This window comes from Panicum virgatum, chromosome 8N, assembly GCF_016808335.1.
Source record: "Panicum virgatum strain AP13 chromosome 8N, P.virgatum_v5, whole genome shotgun sequence".
NCBI classification, from domain to species: Eukaryota; Viridiplantae; Streptophyta; class Magnoliopsida; order Poales; family Poaceae; genus Panicum; species Panicum virgatum.
Window position 1 is genome coordinate 31,026,414 of NC_053152.1, and position 23,797 is coordinate 31,050,210.

General features: G+C 42.5%; 2 protein-coding genes and 1 long non-coding RNA gene across 3 annotated transcripts; all 3 read right to left on the bottom strand.

Annotated features, from left to right (window-relative positions):
- Window positions 1-1,657: 1,657 nt before the first annotated feature.
- On the bottom strand, window positions 1,658-2,674 carry LOC120684516. The gene is made up of 2 exons (XR_005679334.1): window positions 2,020-2,674; window positions 1,658-1,925 (listed from the first exon to the last, which is right to left on the bottom strand). It is a non-coding gene; the product is annotated as an uncharacterized LOC120684516 (long non-coding RNA).
- A 6,695-nt stretch (window positions 2,675-9,369) lies between these two features.
- LOC120686240 (FHA domain-containing protein FHA2-like) lies at window positions 9,370-14,112 on the bottom strand. The gene is made up of 3 exons (XM_039968419.1): window positions 13,356-14,112; window positions 11,597-11,757; window positions 9,370-10,073 (listed from the first exon to the last, which is right to left on the bottom strand). Exons 1-3 carry the CDS (start codon window positions 13,921-13,923, stop codon window positions 9,864-9,866), a joined length of 939 nt encoding a protein of 312 aa, XP_039824353.1. The 5' UTR covers window positions 13,924-14,112; the 3' UTR covers window positions 9,370-9,863.
- A 7,285-nt stretch (window positions 14,113-21,397) lies between these two features.
- LOC120686689 (nod factor hydrolase protein 1-like) lies at window positions 21,398-23,237 on the bottom strand. The gene is made up of 2 exons (XM_039968901.1): window positions 21,838-23,237; window positions 21,398-21,752 (listed from the first exon to the last, which is right to left on the bottom strand). The coding sequence occupies exons 1-2, from the start codon at window positions 23,009-23,011 to the stop codon at window positions 21,580-21,582; spliced, it is 1,347 nt and encodes a 448-aa protein (XP_039824835.1). The 5' UTR covers window positions 23,012-23,237; the 3' UTR covers window positions 21,398-21,579.
- Window positions 23,238-23,797: the final 560 nt, after the last annotated feature.

Sequence of the window (23,797 nt, forward strand, 5' to 3'; positions counted from 1 at the left end):
CGCTAGCCTGCCCACATGGCTCCGCAGGCGTAGGACGTCCTCGGTGGAGACCATGGCCATGCATCTGGTTGTGTTGTCCACACGCCACGATCCGTCACATGCCCAAGCTCATATCCTAGCCCTATTATTTTCTAGATATAAATACAGACTAATTGTGCACATAATGTTGTTAGTTTGATTCCATTAGTCGTGATTAGTGCATGTTTAGCTCACTAATTCATATAAAGCTAGCCCATTCAAACGGAATCATACTACTTCCTCTGACTCCGTCCAAAAAAGAATGTGATTTTCAGTTTTTGATAAGTCAAACAGTTTGAACTTTAACTAAAGTTATATAAAAAAATTTATTAATAGTATTCATGATACAAAATAAATATCATTAGATTAGTTATACATATATTTTTCATAATAAATTTATTTGGAGACACAAGCGTTAGTACTATTTACTCTAATTTGACCAAACGTGAACTAGTTTAACCGGCAGATCCTGTAATTGCATTATGTAGATGGAGGAGGTACCTGCGTGGGAACGCAGTTTGGTCTACCGGCCTAGCACCGAGCCAAGGCCAGCACGCAGCAGGTTTTAACTTGAGCAAGTCGTCGTTGTCTCGCCAACCAGAACTTTGGAGGGAGAGGGGTGGTTGGGGGTTGTATGAGATGAGATGGTGGCGGGGGCGGCATACCGCCGCATTGAAGCACGCCATTGATGCATGCTTGCTTGGGCAGGGCAGGGCAGGGCATGAATCGTCCATCCGTCCATGTATACCCAGGGGACCATCACCGAGGCTGTCTGGCCGGCCGGCTGCCAATTTATGTGAGACCTAGCGGGCTGCCCTGCCCTCGTCCTCCGTCAGCAGGAGCCAGCTTTAATGCACCCACTGCGCATCCTTTTGACTTCAGGCAATACTGATGCCTCCTTTTTTTACTATCACAGAATTTGAAATTTCGATAGGGCACCAGTGATTTTTTTTAAAAAAAATGATCCGAGATTGCAGATATCGAGTAAATTTCTTTCAATTGTGGCTAGCCAACACGTGAGTGAAAATTTCCTATTTTGCTGATAAACCCCGCCCAAATCCTATCAAAAAAGTTTTATAAATAAATTTTATTTTATACTCCTAAATGGTAAGAGTTTTTTTGATGTGATAGGGGCTAAAAAAAACTGACAAAAAAAACTGACAGAAACAAACGTATCATAGTCCTCGCCTAAAAGACGCTAGCTTAAGGGACCAACAGGCAAGAGTAGGTCGATCTCGCAGCGCCAGCCGATTTACATGGCGAAGATCCACTGGTGTGCAATGTCACAGCACCAGTCAGTCAATCCACAAGTTTAGGTCTCTTTATAAGAAAGGGCAATCTTTCCCACACATCAATAAGGCATACATGAAGTTGAAAATGAAAATTGACACACCATATCCAGTTTGGGTTTTGTTTCTTGCAGAACAACAAATTGTTTATCTCTTCAAGCTCGCAAGGACAGCTTCAAACAGCACAAGTTACACTTAACAAGCTCAGGCCATATTTAGTTTCCAAAAATTTTTCTACACTATCCGTCACATCGAATCTTTAAACACATGCATGAAGCATTAAATGCAATTGAAAAAAATAACTAATTACACAGTTTAATTTGTTATGAAGCAAATAAATTAGTGATCAATTCTGTAATTAGTTAATTACTTATTTAGATTAATGACATCATTAGAATGTCATCAAGCAGTTGTTAATCTCATGAAGGGGTCACTCTCAAAGGGGCATGTCCTTTGGAGAAGAGACACTCTTTTCCTCTTGTACATATAAAAGGAATGGTCCAACCATAAATCAATAACAACAATTTATTCTCTCAACACTTTCACTCACAACACGTTATCACACACTCTAGACTCTCTACTGAGCGCAAGAACCGATGGGGAAGAACTCGCAGACTTCTGCAACAAGAAGGCCAACACGAGGGAGAACTCAGCGCTGGGAGAACTCGCCGGAATTACTGGAAGGAAAGGAGTAAGATGTATCGACTCTTACAATTCTCTGAAAACGATGATGGCTTCCTCGCCGTCGAACGACACCACCACGGCCGCCCTCGGCGGCAATGGGCACCCCACCACCCGCGGCGGCACTCGGCGCGGCGTCCTCCAGAGGCGCTACAGCGCTAGGCGGCGACCCTCGGCCGCGGAGCAAGGCGCGGCGCCCACCGACGACGGCGCTCGCCAACGGCGGTGCACACCAGCGGCGCATCCACTAGACGCCGGCGCGCATGGGGACCGGCAAAGATGAGAAGAAGAAGGGAAGGCGAGGAGCTGCGCACACCGGAGCCCACCACTGGTGGCGTCTCTCCACAACGGCGCCAACGGCGCTGGGCACTGCCCGCGGCGGTGCCGGCAGCGCACGGCCCTGCGGCGGTAGCGCCCTCCGGCGCGCAGGCAAACGGCGCCATCGGCGGCCGGCGCTTCACCACCCGAAGCACCCCGTCACGCGGGGCCCTCCTCCTACCGGTGGTGACCGGCGACCAGCTGTTGGTCGGCGCACAAGGGGACGGCCGGACCAGCGGTGCCCCATCGGGCATCAAGCGACGGCGCACCCACAGAGGGCCGCTCAGCGGCGGCGTTTCGCGTCGGCAGCACCCCGCAAGGGGCTGGCGGCGGCGCCCCCACGCGCCAAAGGGGCGAGCGACATCGGTTTCCAGGGGAGGAGGCGGTTTGGGCCAAACCCTAACCGCCCCTCCACCTTTACTCGGGCTGGCAAAGACTGGGCTGGCTTGGGCCTCTGGCAGGCCGCCCGCAGGCGGGCCAAGCCGAGCCGTGGGCCGGAACAACCTCCTGGCTGCTAGCAGGCCTAATCGTGCAAAGCCAAGCTGAGCACCCTCTCTCCCATGCATTTTTACAAATTGGCCCCCAGAACTTTATCTTAATGTTTTTAGCTATTTCTGTTCTATAAATTATATTTAAGGCCCTACATTGTTTCGTTTTAGTCCTCAAGGCTATTCTGAATTTGCATAAATATCGTTAATAGATTATCAAATCTAGAAATTAGCACCAATGTAATGTGAAAATCATATTTACCACAGTAATTGTCATATGTGATCCGCAGATCTCACATTGGTTATGCAAATATTATTTTAGAACAATCTTTCATGTGCAATTTATCTTATTTGTATCATTACAAATATAGCATTTGATTTATATTCTACATCATGTAGAGTTATGCAAAATTAAAACTAAGGTATATAAATCTGAGTTTTTTTGGAAAAACACAAGGTAATGGAGACCTAGGCATCGGCTGCGATAAATTCTTTAAGAATTTATTTGCCCTGAGACCATGCTTTTAGGCAGCAAGTTATTTTCCCATTACTAAAGGTCTACATCTTATGATGATTACCTATAATGTGTGTATCCAAAATATTTATACAATTAATTTTATATAAATATGACTATCAAGTCATTTATTCCCGCACAAATATTATAAAATAGTTACACTATTCAAAACAAAATACCTTAAATTATGATTCAAGAATAATCTTGATTTCATTATTTTGCATAAATTTACACACATATAAATTTTAAATTTACCACAGTAAAGTAATTATATACATGATCTTTCATATAGAAAAATGGCTAATCTAGTCAATAAGAATTTCACTGAAATTGCAGCAGATGGTCACAACTATCTGCTCTGGGCTATAAATGTCAATATAATGCTAACAACAAAAAAAAAAGTTTAATTGATGACATCAATAAACCTAATACACAAGCCCATATTTCAGACACAACTAAATATAATACAATACTTCTTGAGACGTCATCTTCACGTATATCTCAAGATATTGGCAAAGGATCCACGTAAATTTTGAGTTGCACTCAAAATACACATAGGGCAATCATTTTGCCATATGCATGGCATGATAGTCACTACTTGGCCTTATGAAATTCAAATCTATCGCAGAATCCAATTCTGCAGTATCAAAGATTTGTTGCAAGCTTCAGCTTTGTGATCATTATAGATGATGCAGAAATGATCGAAAAGTCATTATCTATATTTTTCCTTTTTCAAATAAGTTATTGCAACAGAAATACCGTGGCACAACAATGCCAAATATTCTGATCTCATACTCTAGATACAAAAATGTGATGAGCCCTTAACTAAGAGCCATCAACTACGCCCAAAAGGGCTCAGTACTACTATTAGAAAATCAATACAATGATCAGAATACCAAAACAAGATTTGGTGGCATGAAATTCAGATTGAATTTCAAGGAAAAACTAAGCATCATCACAAAATAGGGACCTAACAAAGGCAAAGGTATTTTTAAAAAAAACTCAACAAGACACTTTCAAGTTTTGTCGAACATATGATTGTCACAATCATATCACTAAAAGTGCAACAAATGCCAAACATTTGGTTGATATATATTTGAAATCCGTTGGCAAACAAGTCCAATGGGACGAGCTCGAAGCTCACTTCACTACTCAACCCATTGACATCAGTTGCTCCAAAAGATGTTCCTATGGAACACAATAAATATGTTCTACAGAACATGATAATGAGGAGATCCCATCACATGGAACAACCTATAGAGAACTGACATGGTCGTAGAATTCTAATTCAAACGACATATTTGGAGACAGAATTTAATCTCCATAATACCCAGAAACTTGATTACCAAGCCATATTTATATTGTGTTGTAAATATTTGTTGTCAAGGATTATCCTAAAGGAACAATCCAAATGAAAGAAGAAATCCATTAAGTGGACATAAAACCACTAATACTTAGGAAGATTAAAATACTTCTAAACTCTCACAAAGAGTAAAGGAAACTTCACAAAAATCGCATGCTGCGATATTGTGATTATTGTTTTGTTCAAGCCATATTAATTCTTCCTTTGGGTACCAAATTAGCAATTGAGAATATACTTCTATATCCCAATTCAACCCGTACCCTACTGAGTTACAAAGATATCCGTCACAAAAGTTTTCATGTGGAAACACATAATGACAACAATAATGAATATAAATTCATCATAAAAATTATGGGTATATCAAGCAAATGCTTGAAAGAATTCCTTCAACATCAACGGGATTGTATTACACATACATCAAACCCGTAGAAATATTGCGTACAAGATAATTTTCAGAATCTTGATATACTCAAGACATGGCATTATCGCCTTAATCATCCTTGGATATGGATGACATAAAAATTATCGGTAATTCAATTGGTCACCACATAAATATTTCAAAATTTTCTCAAAATCTTCAGATTTGTGTACACATGTGCCATGAGAAAATTAATCTTAAGAACCTCTTATCTTAAGATCAAGGCTGAACCACTACAGTTCCTTGAATGCATTCAAGGAGATATTTGTGGTCTATTCATGCATTAGTCGGACCAAATTGGTACTTCCTGGTACTTATTGATGCATCAACCAGATGGTCATGTATGTATTGTTATCCACAAGAAATCATGCTAAGCATGATTATTTGTTCAAATTATCAAATTAAATAGCATATTATCCGAACCACACAATCAAATCCATCAGGATTAACAATGCCGCTAAATTCTCCTCAAAAGCCTTCAATTATTACTGTATGGCTCTAGGCATTAATGTGGAATATTTTTGTACATACACAAAATGGATTAGCCAAATCTCTTACCAAGAGAATCTTACTTGATAGACCATTATCAAAGAATTGCAGTCAACATCATGTTTGCATCATACAGTCTTACATACCGTAAACTTAATTCAAATTCATATAACTGCAATCAAAACGGTACCCTCGTTATAGTAATTATATGGAATCTTGGCCTCAGCCAAATATTTCCCATCTGCATGTCGGTTACATTTCACATATACCGATATCACCACCGCAGCATACATTCATGGGCATTGAGGATCCATATAAGATATTTATCTGTCATTCATAAAATATCTTGGATCACTCGTAAGAGATAAATTCATTTATTCATAAACTCATATGGTGATTACATTTTGAGGATAATTCCAGGCATTAGGGGGAGAGTAATACCACACATATAGAATGCCAGGAATTATAAATTATAGAAGAATATCACATTCAATCCTCATATCCACGTATATACAAATAATATCTGAACCAATAGTTCAGAATATCTTTATTTGCAACACATTGCAAATAGTCAGCCAAATGCATTTACTAATCAAAAGTGTCATAAAAAAATTCCTAGAATTATTGTACCAGAAAGAGTGAAGCACTTAAAATTATCACTAAACTCCCATATCAAATAAGAGGGGGGAGAAGTATGGTCACAAACTAGGAATTCAGCTTGATACAAGCATCCGCGGAAATAGGGGGAGACATCCTCCTAGATAGTAAATGCAAATCAACATTATGAATGTTGTTAGACACTTTATGGATTTATTCAAATCCAAAGCCTATGAATGCTTTGCATTCAAAAGCCCAGTACATATGCACATAAATTAGGCACTGGGTCATGGAACACCCTAATTCTATGGTCGTGGGAAATAACATAGGATTTAAAAGGTTTATTTCTCACAAGATATATTGATTATGATCAATCAATCATATTAAGGTTACAAATTTGTCGACATATACTCCTATTGAAAATTGCTATACACCTTTAACTGGATCCAGACCAAAAAGTCCTAGGCAGAGTGTTAACAAACACTCAAATTGGGTCAAAGCAAAAGGTGGCAATTAAGGAGAAGTGCTCTCATTTTCAAATAGGAAAGTCTTATCTACATATCATAATGCTTTTCTTCAAGAAAGCAAGGTGGTGAGACAACGAGAGCTTGTAGCACATGGTTTCACGCAGAGACCGACGAACATACCATCAAGGTATATGTGAGAATTACGTTCCCATATTCAATTATTGGCAGATCAATTGGATTTGATAAATTTGGATTTATATGTCCTCAAAGGACTTTGTGAGCTAAATCCAAACGAAAAATTACAACATATAATTATGCACAAGTCACTCTATGACTTGAGATAGTCAAGTTGATTGTGGTACAACTGACTAGATGAGTATCTCTCATTAAATGATTACTCTAATTACTATAAATGCATATGTGTGTTCATAAATTAATTCCAAATCGGAATTTTCATCATCTCAACACACAAACAACAAGCATTTATTTATGATGGAATTCGAAATGAAAATTGGGTAAAATCAAAGGATGTTTAAGTTTTCAACTTAAGCACATATATTAGTTTACCAATATTCAATTAATATTGGACAATCATATCCATCAACACTTGTGTTCATTCCATCTCTAAAAATGGATCAATACCCATTTAGACACTGGGATGAGAAACTAAATGCCAAAGCGCTATTGTATCATACAAATTGCAACAGGCCTGATATTGCTTTTGTAGATACGTAGCTAGCTCAATTAGCGCAACTCTAACAATACCATACAAATCGGAGTCAAATCAGATATCTACAGATATCTAAATGGCACAAAAGATTTTAATTTGTTATTGTCAAATCAGAACACATCAAAAATGGGATATCGAAATACTGGCTAACTAATCCCTATTTTACCAGAATATAAAATGATATTAAATTACTAAAGTTTCATATGAATCATCAAAATAGATTCTAAATGAAAAACTTTCGTCTATCATTCTGAAGCATCACATCAATACATGACTTCTATGAATAGTTAATAAATTATGATTCCATCGAATTGTTAAACACTAGCTCAGACATAGCACAACTCCAACGAGATGCCATTGGACGTGAATTAAGAATATCTTCAGATATTTCCAAGGCACAATTGATCTTAGCTTTAGCTAATACAAAACTATTGTTGGTTACACTGATGTCTGATCCCCATAATACTAGACCTTAAACAGGTTTTATAATTTTATATGGTGGAACAACTACATCTTGTGAGTCATCAAAGCCGACTCTTGTAGTTATATCCACGGATCATTCTGAAATAATTACATTATATGAAGCTTCACGTGAATCATATAGCTTCACAGAATGATCAACCACATACAACAATCATATGGCATTGGTTCAATCCTGAAACCAATAATTATCTATGAAGATAATTCGCCTTGCACTTGTATAAAAGAATGCAGGGCATATAAAGGGAAATATCACAAATTACATTGCTTCTAAACTATTTTATGGGGAAATAGAAACCTTGCAAACCAAATCATGAGATTTGCAAGGATAAGAGGGGAGATTCTCTTTGAATCATGACCAATTCAACTAACCATAATCATCAGATTATATAATTGTACTCTTTTCTTAAATGAGTTTTCCTATCAAGGTTTTTCTCATATATAGGTTTTTAATGAGGCAATATTTTATGTCATATCTCTAATTTTCCCCACCGGAGTTTTTAAAGAGATATTCGAGACATATTAGATATATCATATCTTCTGTTTTCTCATAGAGTTTTTAAGAAGATATCCAAGATATAATTTCTCCTCATATTTTCCCATCGGGTTTTGAGAGAAAGTTAGTTCAGATATGATCCACTGGTCATAATACATTCAAACTTACTTATGAGTTTTCCTTTCGAGGTTTTTCCTCATATAAGTTTGCAATCAATGATATTCCATATCATTTTCTCCTTATATTTTTCCCACTGGATTTTAAAGGAGTTTTAATGGAATACCAACACATATATGTCATATCAACATTTTCTCCTATTTTCCCAAAGGGTTTAAGGAGTTTTTCCCATGACATATACATACATCTCCTGATTTTTCCCATAGGGTTTTCAAGGAATTTTTCAATTGATTACAGGACTACAAGAAAAACAAATTGATCAAGGGGGAGTGTTATGAAGCAAATAAATTAATGATCAATTCTGTAAATTAGTTAATTACTTATTTAGATTAATGACATCATTAGAATGTCATCAAGCAGTTGTTAATCTCATGAAGGGGTCACTCTCAAAGGGGCATGTCCTTTGGAGAAGATACACAATTTCCCTCTTGTACATATAAAAGAAATGATTCAACCATCAATCAATAACAACAATTCATTCCCTCAATTCATTCTCTCAACACTTTCACTCACAACATAACTGTAAATGACAAGACGAATTTTTTTAAGCCTAATTAGTTCATCATTGGACATTAATTGCCAAGTAATAACGAAAATGCTACAGTACCCAAATCCAAAAATTTTCACAAACTAAACATGGCCTCAAAGGAGACAAAAGAAAAAAGAATCTTTACCGTTCCAGTTGATGTTTCACCACATGAACAGACCTTCTAAACAAACTTACAACTTGCTTCAAGAGTATACATACATCATCGGCATAACATCATAGTGCTTAGAAAATCCAAAACGCAGAAAATAAACTGACAGCTTTCTATAGGCTACGGGCTACATTCTCCAATCTCCATCCATCCATCAATATCAATTTATCCTATAATAATATACTGTTAATGGGTACAAAATCAACATCATCTTAGTATTATTCTAAATATGAATCTACTCATGTAGCTTATACAACCAATATGGACGAACAGTTTTGACTAATTGTTACATGATATTTACAAATATGCTTTTTATGAAAATGAAATACACCCCACAGTGATGGTGAGGGAGTAGATTGATGTGATGCCCTAAGGCACAACTGAAACCCATCAGCAACTTGCCATCAAAGCAGAGCACATCCTAAATCCTACCGGCATACAAACCACGCAATAGCATAGCAGATAGGAAAATTAACCTCGCCACTTTTTTTCATAACCAACATATCAACTTTAATATGAACGGAAAGGAAAACAAAGCCTAAAGCTACTTTTTACCCTCCAACTAAGTACACTGTTTACAAAAGTACCAAAAGGGTACTCCAAGCTATACTACACCCTTGGAAAGGTGTCTGGAAAATTCTCAAGGTTGCAGTGAGACCAAAGAGACAAACTCAGTGCTCAGGCCCCCAGCTTTACTTATGTTGATCACAAAATGCTCAGGGTACTTCTTTAGCAGCAATGTGAGTCCATGCCATGGTCTACCATCAGTTTCACTCGCAGAAAAGTCTTCCGATGTCAGATATTTTCGCACCCTGCTGTGGTGCCACAAATTTCCGTACTTATCAAACATCTGTGACAACAGAAAGCTTGTTAGAAATAAATAAAAAGAATATGGAGGTGCTCTCGCGGCTGCTGGCTAGTGGAGCTCGCTCTCAGCTAGGAGACCCCGGTCCGAGTCCTGCTTCTTTCTTAATTCAAAGCGGAGAGGCTGTCAGCCTCTTCCCGTCAAGCTTTTTTTAATAATAAATAAAAGGATACACTCCCTCCGTCCCAAAATACAGGTCATTCTATAAATTTTAGGGAAGATTAACATGAAGATAAAAATGACCATGTTTGCCCCTATTTATTACCCATAATTGGCAATAATTGATTCTTACATGCACATACACTTTCTAAATAGGGTAAAATGACTTGTTTTCTAGGACAAATTTTGAATCCTAGAATGACCTGTTTTTTGGGATGGAGGGAGTAATACATATGGCAAGAAAGGCTAAAAAAGAGTGAAAGACTACAGGAAACCTGATAACGACAACCTCATGAGCCACTAGAAGTTTGAAACAATAATTGCAACAAGAAACTGTCGAGCACAGAACAGGAAACAGAGAAGGGCACCAAATGGTCCAAGATCATCCAACAAGAAAGAGACCACTAGTTGTGCCCAGAGCTATTAGTACTGGAAAAATAAGGTGGCAGCTACCAGCTTCTAGAAGATTATAGCACCCACATTTTGCAGTAGACAATCATCTTGGTTTAGATTTGAAATACTATTAACAAGTCATTGACCATTGTATCTAACCTTTCAGCACAAGTATAAATGTGCCAACTACCTCCAGTTTCCAGTAGAACACAGTATCTTGTTCAAAAAAAGTTTGTAGTACAAGCAAGAATGGCAGCAAAATAGAAACTACCAACAAAATCTATATAATAGTAGTATGATGTATCTATCTATCTATCTATCTATCTATCTATCTATCTATCAGATGAAGATGCAAAGGCTAGGAATAGGTCCAATTTGCTCAAGCCAAACCTCACGCTACTCAAGAAACAATCAAGAAGCTATCTTGTACTTCATGATTGTTTTACAAACAAACTTGTGGCATCAGATTATTAGTTCGTAATTCACTTGGACCACAAGGATAACTCTTATTTATCAAGAATCCTCGATCATCCTATATAAGATTCTTTTCTACTGGGATTGCATAGATACACTTAACATAGACAAGAAAATGCGCGTTCGTGCATGCCATAATTCATCGCTTTCAAAGGACTGACAGTAAAGTGGTAAGGAGTAGGCTAAGGCTGTTATGTTCAGTGTTTTAAGTAGCAGGCATATACTACTGCTATAGTGTCTCTAGACAGCTACCTTATGACCTCTGCAGTAGCTATGGTGGGATATAGTGTTCGATAGGCACAATTAGTGGCTAGAGAAGGCTGCAGCAAAACCCGATAGTCTGCTATTTAATAACAATGGTTTTGGTTGAAAGGTAAAGGGACTGACAGCATCCACAAGAATAAGATTTTAACAAAAAAAAGGGAGATAGCAAAAGAAGTATACAGTGACACTTCTCCTGGAGAAAAAAAAAACATTCTTACCACTTCATGAAGCTTGTTCATAGAAACCCATTCTTGAGGTCCACAGAGATCAGACAATATAGTAGCAGCTGATGAGATGACATCTTTCTCTTCCAACTGAAGCAATAGTTGATCATCTGCTTCCTTGTAAGCTTTTGACCCTGCAGCGTCCGACCTTCTTCCTGAAGAAAAGAATAAAACAACTATTAGTCTTCAACATGCTCAAAAATCAGTTTACGACAATGAAAAATAGATTAAAAAAATGTGTGCACCCATGATTATGTGGAAAAAAAATGCGATTCTACTAAAAGTGCTGAACAAGTAGAAAATAAAAATAATACGGGATCTAAAGCAATAGAATCTAAGCATTTCATGATACTTCAAATGTTTTCTGTGCTTATTGATCTATGTGCTATATATGTTTTCATTATTACAATATTTCAATTTTCCAAATCAAACATAGCTCTCAATCCAGGCCCTGATTCAAATAAAAACAAGGTGATCGGGGAATGTATGCATGAGCTATCTCTGTCAGCAATCAGTTTTGTACATGTTTCATTTTCAGAATCAGGCATCTAAGAAGCAGATGCACTAAGATTACACCTTGCTATCCTATCAGAACAGAAATACAGAAAGCAATTCACCATAAACTATAATCAACAAAGAGTTATATCTAGGTTACGCAAACTTAAAATAGGATGAATTTTGTCAACAGCTTTTATTCGATAAACACAAAACCTAACAAATAAATGCAGGTTTACCGAAATGTCTAGAAAAATAGCCTTGTGAACTTACACCCTTTATTGTGTATATAAGAATATGGTATGTTTCATGTCTTAAGAAGTATGCAACAGAAGTATAGGGCTAGGAAATCAAGAAAACACTTTTCTGCCACTACATTAAGAGTCTAAAAGTTACTGATCACATTTTTCTTAGCTTCAGGGGGGAATCATATTTGACATTGGTTTCACATATCTAATCTATTTTCATGGCAGCAAAAACTGCCACAGTGTGGCATTAATGACACAATATGGTGTCAAATAAGACTCACTACAAAAACATCGACAATCCAAAGATACTGATAATGTAGGATAATGCCATACACAAAATGGAGTGACAAAAAGATCTGGACACATGCACCAAAATGCATACTACATTTCTGTCACCTAAGCTAGCTATAAGGTGTAATTTTCACGGAACGAAAAACTCCAAATCCTTCAGTCAGCAGGAACTTAATTTAACTAGCACAAAAGATGCCAATGACACTAGTCACCTCCAACTATTGTTGCAACACAAACCAATGGCCAGCTAGATGTAGCAATAGCAGATGACAGACGATCATCAACAGAACTCAAAAGCGATCCTGAAATATTGCACGAGCATCAACAAGAATATCATCTCAGCCATGAACATTCACATAGACACCCATTCAACAAACATGATATAATGCTATTGCAGTGCCAGCAACTCTCTTCATCCAAATGGCAGGCATAGGCGCAACAACTAGAACCAGTAGCAATGGGTACACGACAATTTCAAGACAATAAAGAGACGAAGCACAATTGTGACCAAATTCATTCCTGTCTCCTATGATGTATCATCCATTTTATTGGAATATGCAGAAAGAATTGCGGCAAAAGCATGAAGAAACTCATCTCCATTCTCCAACCATTTTACCAACCAAATGAACTTGAAGATAATCCCAAGCAGCAGTTCAATGTACAAACAAATAGCAATTCTTCAAATCCAATAGAGATCAAGAGACAAAAGAATCCAATACCATCATTCCCGTTCCACAGATGCTTTGCCGCCGCCAGAGCCTCTCCCTGTTCCTCCAGCTCGTCCTCGTCGTCATCAGACGGAGGCGGCGGGATGGCGCGCGGGACGGCGGGGGCGCTCCGCGCGACGCTGGCGCCGAAGACGGAGCGGGACGGGAGGAGGAAGTAGAACTTGGCGTCCCCCATCTGGAGGAGGTCCTGGGAGTCGAGCTTGACGGGGGGCGAGCCCGGGAGGTGGTGCACGCCCTCGACGAGGCAGCCGTTCTTGCCGAGCACCTCGAGCGCGAAGCGCCGGCGCGGGAAGTCGTAGAAGATGCGCGCGTGGCGGCGGGAGACGTTCATGCCGCCGCCGAGAGCGCCGAGGTCCACGTCCACGCCATCGTCGGCCTCCAGCGGCGCCGCGGCGGCGGGGTCCTTGCTGCTGCCGCGGCGGCTGTGGCGACCGATGATGATGGAGTAGGTCTGCATGTAGTACTCGAAGCACTCACCGTGCAGCTTCGCGAACCCCACCTCCTTCTCCGACGATGCCGGCGCGGCGGCGGCGCCGCCGGGGCGCTGGGGATTCCCCATGCGGATACGAAGGTTTGGGGAATTGGACCGTTTGGGGATTAGGGCACGGTGGTGCGGCGCCCAGGCGAAATTCTTCTCTCCTGATTGCACGGGGATTAAGTACCCCCGCCGGCGGCGAGGTAGGAGAGGGTTTCCGTTGAGCCTAGTGCTAAAACCACGGCTGGCGGCGAAAATTGGCTATGTTGGGCTACATCCTGAAAGTAAATCCGGCCCATATAAGATATTCATGCTTGTACCATTTTTACATTTGTTGTATTGATTACACTCGTTACCAGTTTCTAGTGAACACTTGTTTTGTTGGTGAATATTTATTGTACTCAGGGTTTCATTGGAAAATGGTTAGAATTTCCATAATTTTGGTCCAAGTGTTATTACATTTTGTCTCTGGTTTCTTATGTGGTGTATACTTTTGGTCGGTACCAGGATGAGTGGTGACCTTAAATGTATATTGCCATGAGGTCACAACAAGAAGGGATTGATTCTAAAAAAAGGATTTGTTCACATAAAAATTAATAAGGAATTCATATGTTTGTTTATTATGTTGGGTTTGGCCGCGGAACATTGTGCTAATATGGCCAAGATTACATCTCTATGAGAAGAGGGATGGTGTTAAGAATGGATGTGCAATCTTATTCTTATATAGTGTTTATGAAAATGGTTAAGCAATTTGAGGGTTTGCACGAAATGCCCAAATATGATTGATATGGAACATGTCCTTAAGATCTCACATATCTCTAGTGAAGTTCTGTATGGATCTCTGAAGATGTGAGAGCAAATTCTGGAAGAATTAGTGGAAAGAAAGAGGACATGTGCTCTCATGACAATTTAGAATATTGGTTCTGTAATTAATGAAGAGCAAGCTAAGGAGTAGATGAAGGAATTGAAGAAGTAATTTACTGGGATGAAAAAAAAGACAAGGGCTTACCATACTTAGCATTATAAATGTGACATACATTGGGCATTGTGAAAGGTGGAGTCACCTTTGGAGCTTCCTCGTTTTCTCTTCCTCCTCCCTCAACTTGGTTTCCTTCTCTTGAATGGCTTTATCCATGGTCATATCCATGCACTTCCCTACTCCTCAAAAGAGCATTTGTGTCCTAGGGATGTCGTGTGGTCTTTTTCACCCTTTCATCCTACTTCGTACCTGCCCATGATCCAAAAAAAAACACAAAAATCAAACAACCACTAACAACAACCTCGAAAGCAAAGACACGTCAGATTACCTCAAGGGACTCCACAGAAGCATCTACAATTATGCTTCCATTCCTAGCATACCTTCTTCCACAAGGACAAGCCATGGTGACACCAGAGTCTAGTGCCTCTTTCCTTTCGGCACCAATCGAACTCCTCAAATATGTTGCACAAATCAATCAAAAACTCTAAGGCCCAAATAAAATTCCTTAATGCCAAATGCAAATAAAATGGCTCAAGAATTCCAATCCTATGGACAAATTTCACATAAACTAAAAATCTCTATTGCCCTGAACTTCATATCAGAAACCCAACCCCTTAGACCCCAGTACCAAAAGTCCAAACACTCTAGGCCCCAAATCGTTTGATATGAAATATTGGGACCCAAAAATGCATTAGCTATTTCAAATCAAACAAGATCCCCAAACAGATTAGTAGCATAACCATAGCCCCAAATCAGTCGAACAAACAAAATCCTTGATCCCAAATCGACTTGTAACCTAGAATTCAATGAAAACTACTGACCGATAAAGCCTTCTTTTGCGGCATCATGCTCGTAGTTCATTGATCCTTGACTCCGCGCCCTTGTCCCTTACTCTCCGCTAGCGTACGCCATCACCGCGCTTGGTTTGGGTTTGGGAGAGGGCAATGAGAGCTAAGGTGAATGAACAAATGTGGGGAGTGTGGCAACAGCGTGGGGGTGCTAGGGTTACTATACGAGGACATCATGCTAGGTAGCGAAGTAGGCCGACCCAGTTCAGTTAATGCAGGGATGGTCATATAAGTTAGATTGGCCTCATGGCATAGGCCTAATTGTGATGTGGCAAGTTCGAATGGCATGCCTAGATATGTATATAAATGATGATGGGCCCCATGGTAAGGTTTGTTGTAGGGTTTTGGAAGTTTTATTTCTCTTGTACTGGGGCACAAACTAGTTGAATCTACAAATTCCCGATACAAATTTCGTATTTCTCAATCAAAGATAGTTGTAGTTATATAAAATCAACTCGCACTAAAAACTTGCAAGAAAGTAGTTTGAAGAGTTGGCTTAAATACCTTATTAACAATCATGAACTGTTGGCTACAAATCTTTGTGAGTTCTAACTTCTAGCCCATTTCACACTCTCACTACATTATTAATGTAGATGGATAATTTTCCATTTTTCTCTCTCAAATTTTATATGCAAGTTGATTTTTAACCCTTAATTCCTTACACCATTTAACCATTAAAATTGTATCCATTTATACTGCTATACACGTATCATCCAAGATGACATATGAGAGTGGTGATTTTTTTTTTGTAAAGTGGACCAAGAGTGATTTAGTATTAAGGTAATCAACATCGTTATGGAATAAATTGAAATGTATATTGAGGTTTGCACTCATCCGACTCCCTTACAAGGTTTTAGGGGCCTATTTTAAACTATAAAGAGACTTATCAAGCTTGCAAACAAAGTGGGGCAATGATTCATCAATATACACATGTGGTTGTTCCATATAAACATCCTCCTCCAGAACACCACGCAAAAACGAGTTCTGAACATCTACTTGACGGATAGACCATTGATTTGATACAGCCTATAGTAAGACTTGTCGTACTGTTGCTGCTTTAACAAGTGAGCTTAGAATCATCATAAAATGGGCTCTAATACCATGTAGAACTTGTTAAGCGGCTTAACCTCAAAGGCTGCCGATGCACTTTTTTATATATGGGTCGTACATGACCGATTGTTATAGGACTAGGACTCTAAGTCCAAGTAGTTTATACAGTAGAAATAATAGAATCCAATCCTAGTATGTTTATACATAATGTATTTTTACATGCTCAGGGGCGAAGCTACATAGTCACAAGGGGGTGCTAATGCACCCCTAAAAATGAAAAAACAGTGATTATGTTCAAATTTTCACCATATTTGCACCCCCTATGACTTAACTTTATGCATCCACAGAGCAAGCACATCTCCCTCCAAATTGCTCTAGCTTCGCCACTATACAAGCTGCTGCTTGGAGCGAGCGGTCGTTCACGCCATTTTTTATGCCTAGTCGGACTGTATCTGCCCCATTTGAATTAGCAAGTGAACTGAGAGGATGAAAGGGGTGGAGGGGAATGGCTCTAGGGTTGGAGCATGGAGAACTAGCATTCAGCTTTATCCAATCTTGGTAGTATTTTACGAATTTGAAAATGGAAACATGAAGGTGGACTCGTCACTCCATCTTTCCGCTCTTTACAGCCTTGTAAAAAGACAAGAAAAGAAAATCCATGCACCTGATCCATCCATCATAGGAGGACTAGTTGGACGCTACCCCCCTGGCTGCCTGTGAGGTGTGTTCGGAGAGCTTTTGCTCTGTTTAAGCAGAAGATTAGGGTGCGCAGTGCATTCCGAGAGTTTTGTGCCATTGCACATTAGATTGCAACATGGGGGTGGATCAATTCTTTAGTCCTTGGAGACGATTCCTCTCGGTATGTTGTTGTAATCAACTTTTTAGTGTTCATGTGTGGATTGTGTTTAGATGAATTAGGTGTGTCGGTACACTCAAACAGGGGTACCCTCTCCTACAAGACAAGGACGAAGGCGCTCAGGAGCGGCGACCACGGACCACGGGTCCGGACCCCCGCGGACAGGTCCCGAACCTCCGCGGGCCGGACCTGGGCCTTTACAAGTGGAAGCTGGACCTCCAGCAGGCATGAGCCTTTGGAGCCAGCTCAGTTTCCCGGACCCTGCACCTTATTCGGGCAGGGGTCCAGAGCCCTCACAAGCCCCTGTGGGCGCGGCCGCCGACCCTACACGTGCTTAGAAGTGTAGAATGACCTTGGGGGCAGTCAAGGAGTGCTCGATCTAGAGGCGAATGAATGCGAGAAGCACACAAGAATTTAGAGTGGTTCGGGCCGCCGGAGCGTAATACCCTACGTTCACTGTGAGTTGTATTGCCAGAGCTTAGAGTGTGCTCTTTGAGCCCGAGAGGGAGGATGTGTGAGCTTCGTGAGCTTTTTATCTTGTTTTCTATCTATCGTGTGTGCCCTCCCTTTTATATGCCTAAGGGGAGTACGTACACAGAGCGGGACCCCGACATGTGGACCCGGCGATGTATTATAAACTATACTTTGGCCTTCAATGTCCTAGATCCGGAGATCTTGTCATTGGCCTTCGTGCGTAGCTTCTGACCAGGGATGGTCTTGAGCTGTCCTGTCGGAGTAGAGTCTAGCCTCTGCAGCCGCGCGTCGAGGTCATGATGAAGTGCCGAACTACTGACTCAGTCCGCTGTAGTAGCGTGTACTGTTGCCCCAGTTAGTAACCGGTCATCATAACTCGTTGCCCACGCGCGTAGTGCTGAGACACTACTGCGTGCCTCGGTAACAGACGAGCCGCCTTGGAAACAGGCGGGCTTACCCTGTTGTCATGTCACGCCTGACCAACCCGTCAGAGGGCATCCGATGCCCTGATCTGGCAGCGCACGCCTCAACCACCAGCAATTAATGCGGCAGGAGGGTTGGCTTCAGGTAGAAGACTCGCGCCTGTGGGACACGTGGCGGCACCAGACCCAGGGGTCGGCAGCCGCGCCCACATGGGGACGTGGCAGCTCCGGACCCCTGCCCGAGCGGGGAGCGGAGGTCCGGAGGTCAGCCCTGTGGGACACGTGGCGGCGCCGGACCCTGGGGTCGGCGGCCGCGCCCACAGGGGCTTGTGAGGGCTCCGGACCCCTGCCCGAATAGGGTGCAGGGTCCGGGCCCCTCGGCTGGCTCCAAAGGCTCAGGCCTGCTAGAGGTCCGGCTTCCACTTGTAGAGGCCCAGGTCCGGCCCACGGAGGTTCGGGACCTGTCCGCGGGGGTCCGGACCCGCGGTCCGTGGTCGCCGCTCCTGAGCGCCTTCGTCCTGGTTTTGTAGGAGAGGTTACCCCTGTCTGAGTGTACCGACAAGGTGTTAGGGTTATTCAGTCTATTACTAAGATAGATGTAGATGGGATTGTGATTTTGGTTCTGAATTTATTACAATAAGATTGGACTGGAGCCATTCCAATAGAAGATTAGTCTTGCTGGTTTCGCTTATTTAATTCACTACTATAGAACAAGTCTTTGGTCCAAGTCATTTATCCCGATCCCTGTTGGGCCCGGGACCAATGAAAGATTAGTTCGGGGTCCAACGACTAGCCGGACGGATGGAGAGGGAGTGGTTATTGGTCCCCCTCATTTGTCCCGGTTGGAGCCACCTAGGTAAGTTTCAGTTCTGGTTGAAACAACCCCCCGGGACAAAAAAGATGGCTGGCCTCTCCCTCGCCTTGATATTTTCTAAGTCCCCGCCTTCCCACCTCCTCTCTCTCTTATCTCCGGACCTCTCATTTCTCTCTCTCTCCTTTCTCTCTCTCCCTTATCCCTCTCGCTAAAGAAACCAGCCGCCGCCGGCCACCAGTGGCAGGAGCGAGCGAGCATCTGGCAGCTGGCGGCCGCTGCCACTGGGGGAATGCGCGGGCCGCCGCCGGTCACTGCTGTCGTGGAGCGCGCGGGCCACTGGTGCACGGGCCACTAGCGCTGGGCCGCCACCACCGTAGAGTGTGCGGGCCGTTGGCAGCCGGCAGCTGCTGCCTCTGCGGGAGGGGGTGGGCCGCCGGCAGCCGCTGCTGTGGGAGTGCATGAGCCGCGGGCGCCGTGGGAGCTAGCTTTGAGTGATTTTTTTCTTACTTTTCTGAAATAAAGATTCATGTGGAATTGTATGGATTGCATCCATCTTGTGATGAATTCTTTGAATGATTTTTGGGATCTATTGATTTTGTATTGGTTGATTCTATATTTTTTGATTGATTCTTCGAATGATTTGTCACTATTGGTGGGGATGCGAGGGGAACGAGAGGGGATGGATGCGAGCGAATGGGAGGGGATGCGAGCGGCGTGGACGGTCTGGCCAGACCCCGGTGGGCGGCGCGGCCAGACCCGGCGAGCGGCGGCGTGGACAGCCTGGTCGGATTCCGGCGAGCGGAGACCGATTTTTTTTTGTTTCTGAAAAATTGCATCGGTCTCGGTTGGATAGCTGCAGGGATAAAATTAGGAATGCAAATTGGTGATCCTTAGATGCACCTTTAACCCTTTTTAGTTCAAAATTTAGTACTAAATTTTCAAAATGAGATATGATTTTGGAGAATTAGTTCAAAAAATTTTGAACTAAAGAGGGTTGGAGGTGCACCTAAGGATCACTAATTGACACACCTAATAAAACGTTTGGCACATTTATCCCAGAGTGGTAGTTCCGGTTGGATAAAGATGGTTGCCAACGGGAACAACATCCCCTTTCTGTAGTAGTGATTGAATCTAAAATTCGATCTGTTGTGGGTTGGAATGGGGGACATAGACAATTTAAAGTATAAATTTTGATATACCTCTGTGCTGTCCATATTGTAATCTTCTCTTGCAAATTAGCGGCGCTCATTGCTCTAGAGAAATAACTGTATTCAAGATCTGGCATGTGTACACCCTGCATTAAGGTCCCATCTATTCCAAGAAGTAACTCTGTTGATCCGCGCTGTTTGGTAGGGCTTCTCTACCAGCTTCTTTGATGCGTTTCGATGAAGCCCTACCAAACGGATGAAAAGAAAACGTTCCACACAAGAAGCCCTCATGAATCCCCAGAACGACTTTTCATCTCTCCCAAGTATTAATTGTCATAAAATTACCTAATTTGGCACCGAGGAGCCACTTTACCAAAGATTTTGAGAATAGCTTCGGCTCTAGTGAAAAAGCTGCTTACCATTGAGGAACAAGATCAGTCCACCCAAATAAAGCCCTTAGGCATAGGTGCACCTTGCATTAAAGCTTCATATTTTTACTCCGTCTTGTCCAGTTTTATTGGCTTATTACCAGCTGTTAATTCTCTTATCAAATTTTACTAATGTGCTGAAAGTTTAATTGATGCTCAGAGTCAATTAGTTAAAGTGCCCAATATATTTCCTATTAGCTTTCTGTTCTGACAGAGTCGATCTTGTTACTTTTGAACTTGAAGAAAAACCTAGCATGGTAAAGCTGATGTGCTGCAAAATGACAGTTGAAGTCACCTGATTTGGCCACACAGTTCACCTCAGGAACAATTGAACTTGGAAGAAATCTGCTTAAATATTCAAGCAAATATACTTAACGACTAGATTATCGATAGCAAAATGGCTACACAAAAGGAGAATGGAAAGTTTTGCTACATTATACATTCATATTGATGTTTGATTTCTTTTGGTTGTTTTTTCTTTTAACTTTTCTGACCTAATTGGTTTTATAATATGCATGCCGAATAAGAATAACTGAATGTAAAGGAAATCAACGTGACTATTAATTATTTAACTTGCTGCAACCCTTGTTTTGGCCTTTTGGGAAAGAATGACTGTGAAAAAAACTCAAAAAATACAACAGAGCATATATACTAGAAATTCACTTTGATGAACAGACCATTTGAAACTACTTTTACATATCTGGCATGTTTACTGATACTCTCAGTGTGATAGAGTCACCAATAAAAGTATCGATGACAAGAAATAGCTGAGAATTTTCGAATACCAGCTGCCAGATGATACTGAAGATGAACTAAATGCAACATACTGGTTTGAACCTCCTGCGTGCATGGTTCCAAAACCATCTTGTGCATATTGGTGCCATGATTCGGTAGCTGCACAATACAATGTTTCAACAATTAACTTTGATAGCAGATGGCACTAATCTACAAATGTTTGCAGAATTCAGTAGCTACTGACCTTGCTTTGCTATTGTGCTGTTTGAATCGTCGAAGCCGACGGTCCAGAGGAAGTACCCAAGTAACTGAGACCTGGCTGCAAACTCCAGCTTCTTCTGCACCACCTGGGCACTGTCGAAGCTGACCCAGAGGTCACCGTTGTAGAAATACTCTGCCACTGACTGGCTGTCGTAGGTAACAACGGTGCTTGCAGAATTCGTGTACTCCTCAACCTCGGCATACGCGATTATCCCGATCTGGTTGCTATTCCTCTGCTTCGTCCCAGCAGCGGCCGTCGGCGATCCTATCCCGTTCTTGGCCTTGTTTCTGAGGAACCAGGACCTCCCATACAGAGGCATCCCCATCACCAGCTTGCACGGAGGGACTCCGGCATCCAGCCATGAGATGACCCCGTAGCTCACCGAGAAGTGCGACGTCGCGTCGTAGAGAGGCGCGTCGGCTGTGGTGACGTTGCTGCCGCCATGGAAGCCGAAGGTGAGAATGTTCGCCCAGTCGAGGTTGCTCGAGATGTCATCGATCGGGTAGTCGAGGTTGCTGTCAGGCATGTCGAACAGGTGGTTGGAGAAATACAGTGTTGCTGTCAGGAGAAGGGGCTCGGACAGGGAGTTCGTGGCGGACTCCTCGGTGATCTTCGCCCGCCATTCCGCGAGCAGGACCCCGAGGTTCTCCATGTCCATCTGCGTGGCCGGGAAAATCCACGACAAGTCGAGGCCGTCGAAGCCGTTGGCTCGAGCCAGTTCCACCGAGGAGTTGATGAACACTCCCCGGAGGCCCCTGTCCGAAGCCATCCTGGAGAAGGCGGCGTTGGAGACGTCCACCCGGTACTCATCCGTGCCGATGGACAGCATGGTCTTGGCGGACGAGCTACTGGACTTGACGGTGCTGGAGAAGGCGGCGAACAGCGAGGCCTCGTCGGCCGGCGGAGGCGCGACGGCATAGCTCGCCTCGTCGATGGACACCGAGCTGTAGTAGAGGTGAGAGAACAAGGAGGCGTCGATGCTACTGACCGGGGAGTAGCGGCTCGAGGACGGCGACCAGTAGCCGGCTCTCACTCCAGCTGCAGGCCCGCCGCCGTCGGCGCATAGCTGCTGCAACGTTGACGCAGAAGTAAGTGACAGGAATTCGACGAGGGAGATCAGGGATAGGGTGAGACTGAAACGCCGTGGCCGTGCCATCGGTGTGGCAGGGGAGGTGGTGAGGTGAGGTAGCTGCAGTGGGAGGCTGGAGCGAGGACGGAGTGGTTGCAGAGGTGAGCATGGCGACGAGGGAGCAGGGGTTAGGAGCGGAGAATCTCAGGGTTGGTGGTGGGAGCAGAGCAGATGGATGGCGATCGCTGCTGATTGCGTTGCGCGGCTGTCCCTCATCAGGTTGCCGGTCGGACTGAAACGAGGGTGCTGTTCAGTTCTTTCCATCCTCGCCTTGGTAATGGCTGATCAGCTTGCAGGTAACACTCTGTTCTGGGGCTTAATCACCCTGCCTCTGGCTCTGAAAGTCTGAACTCTCTAACAGGAAATGCGTGAATGGCTGTGTTGTTTCTGCTGGTAAGACATCCTTGGCCTTTTTTTTATATATAATAGTAAGACATGCTTGGCCTTGGCCGGCGACCCTTGCGGCTCTTCCTGGCAATCTTGGAACTCCTCCTGACCGCTTGCGGCAAATCTGTTCTCACTGTCTATCCTCTACTTTGGGCTCTGTAAAAACAAGCATGTTAGCTGTGGTAAACAAGCATTGTTCAGAACAATTGTAGCTTGCAACTTCTTACAGCAAACTTCTTGCATCTTTGACAAAGCATGAGGCTAGCTGCCGTCGAGCGTTGACTGCTTTCATTTGAGCTGCCACCGATTTTGTTTGGTCTTGCCAACCATTAAGGGTTGGTATGTGACGGTACAACTTTCTGTTGAGCCACTGCTTTTGTTTAAATGGATGGTTAACTGCTCCTTGCATTGCATTGCTGTTAACTT

What these genes read in the sequence shown, in the direction of transcription:
- LOC120686689 (XM_039968901.1), bottom strand. Translation starts at nt 23,011, where the DNA reads ATGGCACGGCCACGGCGTTTCAGTCTCACCCTATCCCTGATCTCCCTC. An exon ending in CAGCACAATAGCAAAGCAAG is followed by an intron (nt 21,753 to 21,837) that starts GTCAGTAGCTAC and finishes TGTATTGTGCAG; the next exon opens with CTACCGAATCATGGCACCAA.
- LOC120686240 (XM_039968419.1), bottom strand. Translation starts at nt 13,923, where the DNA reads ATGGGGAATCCCCAGCGCCCCGGCGGCGCCGCCGCCGCGCCGGCATCG. An exon ending in TCTGTGGAACGGGAATGATG is followed by an intron (nt 11,758 to 13,355) that starts GTATTGGATTCT and finishes TCTTTTCTTCAG; the next exon opens with GAAGAAGGTCGGACGCTGCA. An exon ending in TGAACAAGCTTCATGAAGTG is followed by an intron (nt 10,074 to 11,596) that starts GTAAGAATGTTT and finishes CTGTTGTCACAG; the next exon opens with ATGTTTGATAAGTACGGAAA.